This window comes from Leptopilina boulardi, unplaced genomic scaffold, assembly GCF_019393585.1.
Source record: "Leptopilina boulardi isolate dan_hultmark-lab unplaced genomic scaffold, ZJU_Lbou_2.1 LbouV2_121, whole genome shotgun sequence".
Taxonomy (NCBI): domain Eukaryota; kingdom Metazoa; phylum Arthropoda; class Insecta; order Hymenoptera; family Figitidae; genus Leptopilina; species Leptopilina boulardi.
Window position 1 is genome coordinate 2,052,911 of NW_026137665.1, and position 11,393 is coordinate 2,064,303.

The 11,393-nt window shown below is 19.5% G+C and overlaps 2 protein-coding genes across 2 annotated transcripts; both read left to right on the forward strand.

Annotated features, from left to right (window-relative positions):
* Positions 1 to 66: 66 nt before the first annotated feature.
* On the forward strand, positions 67 to 7,395 carry LOC127286368 (uncharacterized). The gene is made up of 6 exons (XM_051312771.1): positions 67 to 222; positions 387 to 530; positions 3,561 to 3,799; positions 5,018 to 5,183; positions 6,977 to 7,076; positions 7,164 to 7,395. The coding sequence occupies exons 1-6, from the start codon at positions 204 to 206 to the stop codon at positions 7,237 to 7,239; spliced, it is 744 nt and encodes a 247-aa protein (XP_051168728.1). The 5' UTR covers positions 67 to 203; the 3' UTR covers positions 7,240 to 7,395.
* Positions 7,396 to 9,074: 1,679 nt separating this feature from the next.
* LOC127286536 (zinc finger protein 343-like) lies at positions 9,075 to 9,497 on the forward strand. Its single transcript, XM_051312982.1, has one exon. It carries the CDS (start codon positions 9,137 to 9,139, stop codon positions 9,377 to 9,379), a length of 243 nt encoding a protein of 80 aa, XP_051168939.1. The 5' UTR covers positions 9,075 to 9,136; the 3' UTR covers positions 9,380 to 9,497.
* Positions 9,498 to 11,393: the final 1,896 nt, after the last annotated feature.

Consider the following 11,393-nt stretch of genomic DNA (forward strand, 5'->3'; position numbering starts at 1 on the left):
TTTATGTCACGTGATCACATTGATATTGCGTGGCGGTAAGTTTTGAATAAACCAATTGTGATTCAAACATCAATGAAAAAGACTAATGTTGACATATTTAGTTGACGCGCCGCGCGATCATAACCTTAAAATAAGGGAGAAAACAAACATATATAATTTACAATTGTATATATATACATGTGAAAATAATAAATAATAAAAAAATGTCGGAATGTGAGAAGTGTGAGTTTTATTCTCTAATATAAATGATTGATACTAATAAATTATTGTAAATAATATATTTAATTAATACACTGCTGTAACAATTGCTACTGTCATAATTTAATATCAAGTTGACATTTATGTGGCATTCAGTAAATAATATAAAATTTGTATTTTTTTTACAGTTTGCCCACCGGAATACTGTGTTGTTGAAGATTCCGCTTATTCTTCAAAAAGAGCTGACGACAGTTTAAGTGGGATGAGCGATACCAGGGGAAAAAATGTTTCCGTATTTTACGATTCACCAGAAGAATTGGCCGAACTTAATTGTAAGTAATAATAATATATTGTTTAGAAATTTTTTTTTTCTCGAAATTACAGTATAATAACATTGTACAATTCTCATAAACTTCTAAAAAAAATTTACAATAACTGTTCGTATATTGCAATGAATTTTTTTTTGTTTGCAAATAATTGCACAATACTTTGTAAAAATAATAATTTTTCGTCTAAACTAGAATATTAATAAATTTTACTACTTAGAGAATAAAAAGTGACAATTAACATAATTAAAATTAATTTTTTTTTGTAATTTAATTTAATGTTATTAAAAAATTTTTTTTAAATAAAGTAAAAAATACAAATACAAAAAAATTAATAATAAATAATTAGATTATTATTAATATTAGATTTAACAAATAAACATTAAGTATAATTTTTAAGTTTTTAAATATTTTTTAGAATCAGGATTGATAAAAATCATGATTTTTATTTAAATAAAAAAAAACCCGATTTTTTCGATTTAAATCTGATTTTTTAAATTTAAATCTTTCATTTTACTTACGTCACTTTTTTCAATAGATAATTTCTATTAAATTTAATATTTTTTAAATAAAAATTTTAAAATATAAAAATTTTCCTGGAATTTATGAATTATTAAATTTTCATGTTCATCGTTTTTTTGTAATTTGGTATCTTTATGTTATTATTTTTTGTTTATTTTAATTTATACTAGCAAAATTAAACGCGCGCAAGCGCGCCAAATTGAATGTTTAATTGTTTGTTATAAAGAAATTAAAGATTAATATTATCAATAATAATTTAATTTATTAGAATATTATTACATATTAAAAAATAATAAATAATGAAAAATATATGTTTACAGGCCTCGGATTAAACGACTTTTTTCAAAAATACGATTTTTATCGACCTATTTTAATAAAATTCGACATTTTTTTTTACATTTGAAAAAAAAATGTAAATAAAATACATTTTTTTAGTATAAAATGTAGATCTTCTTCAGATCTTCTTCAATTCAATTATTTAACAAATTTTAAACTGAAATGATTCTTCACTAAATTAATTATTTTTAATAATTTTAATGAAATACATCACAAATTCAATTATATCAAAATTATTTTTCAATTAAAATTTTTATGAAATTTAACCATTGTTTATAATTTAACAAAAAAAAATATCACAATAAAATTGAATTATTTTTTAAAAATTTCAATTCAAAATAAACTAAAATTTAATTATTACCCGAAATTTTAATTCAAAATCAATTAAAAATCCAATAATTATCAAAAATTTTCAATTTAAAATTTAAATATTTACCAAGTTTTCAATTTAAAATGAAATAAAATTCAATTATTTTCTAAAATTTCTATTCAAAATTAATTATCCAAATTTTCAATCAAAAATGAACTTAAATTAAATTATTATCCAAAATTTCAATTAAAATTTAATTATTTCTCAAAATTTTCAATTCAAAATGAATTGAAATTCAATTATTTTCCAAATTTAAAATCAAATAAAATTTCATTATTCTCAAAAATTTGAATTCAAAATCAATTGAATTTTCAATAATTTGAATTTAAAAGCATCTAAAATTTAATTATTTCTAAAATTTTCCATCGAAAATTATTTTTTTGAAATTTAATAATTTCAATTATAACTCTAAGGAAATTCAATTATTTTTAACTATTTTAATAATATTCTTTGAAAATTCAACAATCTGAAACCATTTTTCAATTAAAAATGATTTTCAAATTATTGTATTTTGTCCACATTTTCTAATAAATTTTTAGTGAAATCATATAAAATTTTAATAACAAAACACTTAAAGTTTCAATTAATTTCAAAAATCTCAATTTTAAATCTTTGAAAATTCAATTAAATTTAAAAAATGTTTTCCAAAAATTGTTTGATAAATTATTTTTAGTTCTGTAAAATTTAATAATCGTTTGAAAATTAACAATATCTTTTGAAATTTAATTATTTCTAAAAATTTCAACTTTAACCCTTCGAAAAGGATTATTATTAAAAAAAAAAAAATTTTATTTAAAAATCTGTAAAATAATTTTTTTAAAATAAAAAACAAATCTAATTTTTTTTTGGAATATAAATTGACTAAAACGACTTTTTGTGTCTTTAAGTTGATTCGAGGCCTGTGTTTTTATAATTAACACGTGAAATCAGAAAAGGCCAACTTCAAGTTAGGACAGAAGGACAGACCAAGCATTTTATTATTATATAATATTAGATTTAACAAATAAAAATTAAGTACAATTTTTAAGTTTTTAAAAATGTTTTAGAATCAGGACTGATAAAAATCATGATTTTTATTTAAATCGATTTCTTTTTACTTACGTCACTTTTTTAAATAGATAATTTCTATTACATTTAATAATTTTTAAATAAAAATTTTAAAATAATAAAATGAAAATACTAAATTACCAAAAAACGATGAACATAAAAAATTCAATGTCATTCTCACAATTGTTATGATATAAAAATTTTCCTGGAATTTATGAATTATTAAATTTTCATGTTCATCGTTTTTTGGTAATTTGGTATCTTTATGTTATTATTATTTTGTTTATTTTATTTTATGTTTTATGTGCTTCAGTTTTAACATTTTTATTTAACTTTTTTCGCATTTTCATCAAATTTTGTTTTTTTTTTAATTTACTTTAAGATCACTTTTATTAATTATATTTTAATTTTTGCTGTCTCGTCTTTTTATTATTTCAATATATTTTAATGTCGAAAAACTTTCTGATTCAAATGTAAATAAATTAAATTAAATATTAAATAATCCTTTGATTTGAATCGCAGTCCTGAGAGAAAATTTAAAAATTTTACAGTTTAGAGAAAAAAAAAGTGACAATTAACAAAATAAACTACAATTTTTTAATTTTTTAATATCAGAATTTTTTTTTAAACTTTTTTTTTTCTCACTTTTTCGACAGACAGAGTAAGTTTTATAAATGAAATTTTATTAATGAATTTCTTGAATTTACATTGTGATTTAAAATTAAATCGTAAATATTATTTACAATGATTTTCTATTACAGTGGATCAGAAGGACGTGTTGATGTTAAAAAAATTAAATGCTATAGGAATTCTGCTTGAGACTATATGTCATAATCAACATTCAGAAACATTTAATCTAATTGATACATCACCTTTAACTGAAGATTTATTTGGAAGTTTTCACAAGGACGAAGAATTAAGTATTTTTCCTGCAAGTGGTGAAATGGAAGTACAACTAATTGAACAAAAACTAGCGGACTCTCGATTTTTTGGAAAAGTGGTAAGAAATAACAAAATTAAAACAAAAAAAAAAAATTTAACACAATTTATCATTGATAAATTAGGAAATTAATTTATATTAAACAATGAAATGAACCTATTTAAAATTCTATCAAATAAAATGCGGAATTAAATTAAAAATTATTTTACACAAGAATAATCAATTATAAAAAAAAATTATCTATGATGTTTCAAAATTACTCCAGTAGAATTATATATTTTATATTTAAGTAAAAATAAAATCGTTATTTTTTTGATTTCACAAAAAAATTCCAAAATTTAATTGGATGAAAAAGTTTTAGGGATGCACGAGTAAAATTTTACCCCAATTGAAATTTTCTTTGTTTTAGCGGTTTAAATTGAAAATTTAATTTCTCATAATTTTTATTATTTTTCAATTGATTTTTTTTTTACACTTTTTTCATGATTCTGAATAATCAAGCTCATGGGTTTTAAAAAATTAAATATATTTTTTAAATATTAAATTTCTAAAATAATAAACAAAAATTATTTTTCTTTAATTTTTTTTATAATGGAATATGATTCCAGGATTAAAAGAAGGTCGAAAAAAATTGACAACTCTACATAACGTAAATTTTGATTAATTGAAATTTCACTGGTAATACTTTTAAAATTGAACTTCTTCTACAACTTTTTATTTAAACAATTTTTTTTGTTAAACCTATTAACAGCGAAATTATTAAATAATTTGTAAATTTTTAAAAAGTCCTTGAATATTTTTTTAAAAAATTATTCGATACCCTCAGAATAGAAAAATAATTAAAAATCAGAGAAAAATCAAGGAATTTTATGAAAAATACTGGAAAAATATCAAATTTCTATGAATGCTATTAAAATGATAATTTTTGAAATTTTCAATTCAAACTTTTGCTTTTAAAAATGATTGTCTTAATTTTTTATAATATTGAAAATCAATTGAAATATTTTCATTAGGATCAGAGAAAAATTTTAAATTCTGTCTGGAAATCAGGGAAAAACAAAATAAAATTTTTATTGTAATTCTGGTTACGTGTTTTAAAAAATTTATATTCAATAATAATAATATTTGTTTTTGAAACTCTTTAAAATTTGAGTTTGAAAATTTTCATCATTACAAATATTTTTCTATAAAAAAAAAGAAAAAAAATGAATTGATCCTAAACTATTGAATAATAATAATAATTATTTTTTAATAAAAATTTATTTTTAACATTTTTAGGTATACGCTTTAAGTAGACTTGGGAAACATACAAATCTCAGCTTGACCGTTACAAATCTATTAAATCAGCTATTAAAATTTGAAGCAGGAGAGAGATTTTCATTCTTGGGAAGATCTGGAAAGAAACCTGCTTTCAAAACTACGAATATATGCTCCGTCGTGTGTTGTAAGTACTTTTTTGTTGTCAAATAGTAAATTAATTAAATTAATAAGTTACTTTTATTTGTTTCTTCCATAAAAATTATTTTCTATAATTTAAATAAATTTAAATGAGTAAAAAATTTAAATTTCTTAAATCGAAACAAAACAATTGACATACATGAAGTATATATGTTTAAGTAAAAATTGTGGAATTAATCGCAATATTTCCTTTTTTGGAAAAAGAATTGAAATTTTCAATTTTTTACCATAATTTTGAAAATTATAATTTTTCAACAATTTTCCTTTGTAAAAAATATAGCGCTTTTTTGTTTTTGAAAAAATGGAAATTTTTTTTTACTTTTTTCTATAAATTTGCAAATTTTATATTTGACGGTTGTTCTTCTCAAAAAATTATTTTTAGAAACAAATCAAATAATCCATATGAAATATATTATATTTCATCAAGATTTTGTATAATTAATGGCGATTTTTTATTCTTTAAGAAATTGAAGAATTTTATTCTATTATTTTTATTTATTTATTTATTTTCTTTAATTTCTCAAATTTAATAATTAGAATGATAAAATCTAATTAATAAAATAAATTAAATAATTGAAATGATTTATAATGAAATGAAGAATTTTGTATTAAAAAATAATTTCTTCTCTATGAGGAAGCAAAAATGTGCCATTCTAGAAAATGAATTTCACCTCATTTTAAAACTGGACATAATTTAGGGTCGCATAATTATTCCATAAAAATTAGTTCAAATTTTCATTTGGATGAATTTTAATAGAAATAATTATTTTTAAGATGAGTTTTAATTTTTCGATTTTGCCTTTAACAAAATTTCTTTTTAAACGAATTTTTCAATTAATAACATTTTTAAGGTAGCGAACTTTTATTCGGAAAAATTTTTATTTTACAGTATTTCTTTTTAACCAACTTTTTATTTAAACGAATTCTAATATAACCGAATTTGAATAATTCTCATTTAACAGAATTTTAAGTGATACGAATTTTTAAATGCCATAATTTCTAATTCACCGAATCTTGATTTGTTCGCATTTTTATTTGCACGAATTGTTATTTGATGAAATTTTCCAAATGATGAATTTTCTTTTTTTTGTCCAAAATTGCAAATGGCCGAATATACAATTCTATTAAATTAAAATTTTGTTAAATAGAAATAATTCGATATGAAAATTAGGCTCATTAAAAAATGCATTTTATTAAATTCTTTTAGATAAAAATTCGATAATTTTTTAATTCGACACTACAAAAATTACGACAGGTCTAATATGGAGAATATTCATGTGTTATAAAAAAAAGTATTTAGAATGTTTTGCAAAGAATTTTAATTAAATTTATTAAAATACTTTTTTAATTTTATCCTTTTATTATTTAGTTAATTTTGATAATCCACTTTTGAACGATTACTATTTTTTACATAATAAAATGGCTTAAAGTTCAAAATTTTCCTTATTTTTCTTGATTTTTCATTTTCAAATAGAAAATTTGGAAGCAATTGTTTAAAGTTTTTGAAATTGTTTTTCATTTTTTGTTATTTTTTTTTTTATTTTAAGCAGCTATTATGGCTGAACGTGACATTTTGTATTTTCATTTTGATCAAGTTAACATCAAGCACATGAATTTTCATTTTGAATATGAAAAATCTAGAAAAATAAGAAAAATTTTGAACTTTAAGTCGAAAAAATATTTTTAATAATTTAAATATTAAATAAATATTTTTTTATTTTTTTTTATTTTTTTTTATTATTATTGAATCACTTATTTATAGAAATATTTTAATTTCAGGTGCTGCACAAAAACTTTATCCAACAGCAACGAGATCAACTGTAGAGGAATTCATAAAAACATGGTTAATTCAATGTAAAAATCGACGTCAAAGAAAAAAGTAATTATTTTGAAAAATATTTAAATAAAAAATTATTATTTTATTTCATTTTGAAAATTAATCAAACTAAATTATTTTTGCTTACAGTGAAAGTGCAAGAAAAGCTGCTGAAAAAGGAATAAATCGCATATTCATTAAATTAGAAGAACGTCAAATTGAATAAATTACATTATATTATTATTTCCAATCTTATACTATTTCTCTATAAAATTATAACGTGATAAATTATGATTTATCACTTTCTTTATTGTAATTTCTTAACAATTATTGTATCGTGTATTCTTTAATTATTTGTATGGTATGAACGTAAACATATATATGTAACATATATATATATATATTAAACTTGTGTCACTTCTAATAAGTTTCTTTTTCCACCTTTTTTATTGTTATTAACCTATAGGCAAATAAAATAAGAATAATAATAATTAAAAAATTTTGTTTTTTATTTTAGAAAATTATTTTATTTTTTCATGCACTTTATAAATATTAAATATATCGTAATATTAATTCTATTTATTTTTTTTTTCAGAAATTGATCAACATTTTTATGAAAAAAAATCTAAACAACGATATCCTTGCAAACAATGTGGAAGAACGTATGGACAAAAATCTACATTAGGTCGTCATCTTCAATATGAATGTGGACAAACACCGCAATTTGTGTGTAATTTATGTTACAAATGTTTTAAACGAAAAACTGCTTTTCAAAAACACTGCATCAATATTCATGGACTACAAGTTTAAAAAAAATATATATATATAAATTTTTTACATATGTAAACTTGAAGAAAAAAAAAATGTATTTAAAGTTGAAAGTTTTATTAAAAAAATAAATTATATGACAAATTTATTTTAAAAAAATACATATTTATTTCTATCTTCATATTTATTTATTTCAAAGTATTAAAACAAAAATTATTCCCCAAATAAAATAATGAAATTAATAGATACTATTGATTTCTATGAGAATTAGAATATAAATTAATTAATTTCATTAAAAGAAAATTTCAACATTATTTAATTTTATTTTAATTATGATTTTTTTTTATTTTTTTCAGAATCAAGATATTCCTACGATAATTTGCACACTATCGCAAATATTAAGAAGGAAAAGAAGAGAAATAATAGCATGATCTATTGCCACTGCGGTAAACAATTTGATAAGGACGATATCTACTACCATCAACGACTTGATTGTGACAAGAATCAAAGTTTTGCTTGTTCAACATGTGGAGAAAAATTTAAACACAAACATCAGTGGCGAAAACACGTTATCCTATTTTGTAAACCCTAATGTGTTTAATTAATTATTATTATTAATTAGTATTAATTTATTATTATTAATTAGTGTTAATTTATTATTATTAATTAGTATTAATTTTTATTATTAATTAAATGAGGAGCAAATTTTCAAAACCTGATAAATCCGCATAAATTTTCTTATTTCGAGAAATTGAAACAAATGACTTTTCTCACATAATCACTACAGTTACTTTTAAAATATAAAATTTTTAATAGTCTATTTCTACTTATAACGATGTTTTGGTAATTTTTTCTAATAAAAATCATAAGTCATCTTGATTATGTTCAAAAGCGTTTTGAAATTACAAATTCGTTGTTAATAAATTTTTTTTCTCAAAATTTAACAGTGACAGGAAGCTTTATGAGGTCCTTAAAATATTAAATTTATCTCCATTTTTTTGAAAAATGAATTTATCACCTTTTGAAAATTTCCTCCTCAAATATTAAATTAATTAATTAATAATTAAAATAACATGAATTTTTTAATATCTTCCACAATTTATCATTATTTTATAATCTAGAATTAGAGTACTAATTTCTTTAATTTTAATATTTAGAAATACTTCTGTATCACGAATATTGGTGTAAAATATAAAAATTTAAATAATTATTTCGAAATGTCTCAATTTTTATTTGTATTGCAATAAATTTACAAAATTGTAAAATAAATCATGAAATATAATAATATATAATTAATAAAGTATTTTTTTTTTTGTTTTATTACAGAACGACTTGGTAGAATTGGTGAATTTTCAATGCAAGATATGAGAACGACTAATTTAAGATATCCAGCGCAACGTGGACAAGTAACACCAATAGAGGATCAACATTATATGTGTGGCGAATGTGGAAAGGGTTATAAATGGATGCACAATTTACGGCGACATCAACGTCATGAATGTCAAAAATCACCAAAATATTTTTGTAATTTGTGCAATAAAACATTTTACAGACGTTATTTGTGGAAAAATCATGTACAAATGAAACATTCATCTTGACGGAATTCTGTTATTCTTTAATAATACAATTAAAATATTTATAACAGTAAATATTATAATTTTTTTTTTTTTAATGCACAATAAAAGATTTTAAATAAATTATTATATAATAATAAAATGCTTGGTCTGTCCTTCTGTCCTAACTTGAAGTTGTCCTTTTCTGATTTCACGTGTTTTTTTGAATAGTAATCTTATAACGTGTCAAATTTTGACAATTCTTTTTCTCATTTTTGCCAAAGTTGTATAATTGTGTTTCCAAATTTCGGAATAAGTTTCTTTAAAATTCCAAATTCGAAAATTCAATTCACGAAGCTGAAGTACACAACGTTTACCAACGAAATTTTTTTTAAACTTGTATATTGATTCAAAAATTGTATACAAATAAAAAAAAATTTATGATGAGAAAAAAGATGTGCCAAGAAATTTCGTACAAGATAGTAATATGAAAAAAATTTATTTTTAAAAATTAATTTTTAAGGTACCAGGGGCCAACGAATACCTATTAAATATTAATTATAAAAACACAGGCCTCGAATCAACTTAAAGACACAAAAAAGTCGTTTTAGTCGATTTATATTCCAAAAAAAAGTGGATTTTTTTTTTATTTTAACAAAAATATTTTACAGATTTTTAAATAAAAAATTTTTTTTAATAATAATCCTTTTCGAAGGGTTAAAGTTGAAATTTTTAGAAATAATTAAATTTCAAAAGATACTGTTAATTTTCAAACAATTATTAAATTTAACAAGAAATAAAAATAATTTATCAAATTATTTTTGGAAAACATTTTTTAAATTTAATTGAATTTTCAAAGATTTAAAATTGAGATTTTTGAAATTAATTGAAACTTTAAGTGTTTTGTAATTAAAAATTTAGATGATTTCACTAAAAATTTATTAGAAAATGCGGAAAAAAAACAATAATTTGAAAATCATTTTTAATTGAAAAATGGTTTCAGATAGCTGAATTTTCAAAGAATATTATTAAAATAGTTAAAAATAATTCGTTTTTTTTTTTTTTATATATATTATAATAATTTGTTAGCTTAGTTTTAATGTATATAGTGTGGGGAAAGCAAATATGTATAAATCCAAAAAGATGTACATTGAGAAATAAATCTAATCTAATCTAGTTAAAAATAATTGAATTTCCTTAGAGTTATAATTTAAATTATTAAATTTCAAAAAAAAAAATTTCGATGGAAAATTTTAGAAATAATTAAATTTTAGATGCTTTTAAATTCAAATTATTGAAAATTCAATTAATTTTGAATTCAAATTTTTGAGAATAATGAAATTTTTTTTGATTTTAAATTTGGAAAATAATTGAATTTCAATTCATTTTGAATTGAAAATTTTGGAAAATAATTGAATTTTAATTGAAATTTTGGATAATAATTTAATTTAAGTTCAATTTTTGATTGAAAATTTGGATAATTAATTTTGAATAGAAATTTTAGGAAATAATTGAATTTTATTTCATTTTAAATTGAAAACTTGGTAAATAATTAAATTTTAAATTGAAAATTTTTGATAATTATTGGGCTTTTAATTGATTTTGAATTAAAACTTCGGGTAATAATTGAATTTTAGTTTATTTTGAATTGAAATTTTTAAAAAATAATTCAATTTTATTGTGATATTTTTTTTTTAAATTATAAACAATTGTTAAATTTCATAAAAATTTGAATTGAAAAATAATTTTAATATAATTGAATTTGTGATGTATTTCATTAAAATTATTAAAAATAATTAATTTAGTGAAGAATCATTTTAGTTTAAAATTTGTTAAATAATTGAATTGAAGAAGATCTGAAGAAGATCTACATTTTATACTAGAAAAATGTATTTTATTTACATTTTTTTTTCAAATGTAAAAAAAAATGTCGCATTTTATTAAAATAAGTCGATAAAAGTCGTATTTTTGAAAAAAGTCGGAAAAAGTCGTATAATCCGAGGCCTGTAAGCGTATAATTTTTATTATTATTATTTAATATGTAATAATATTCTAATAA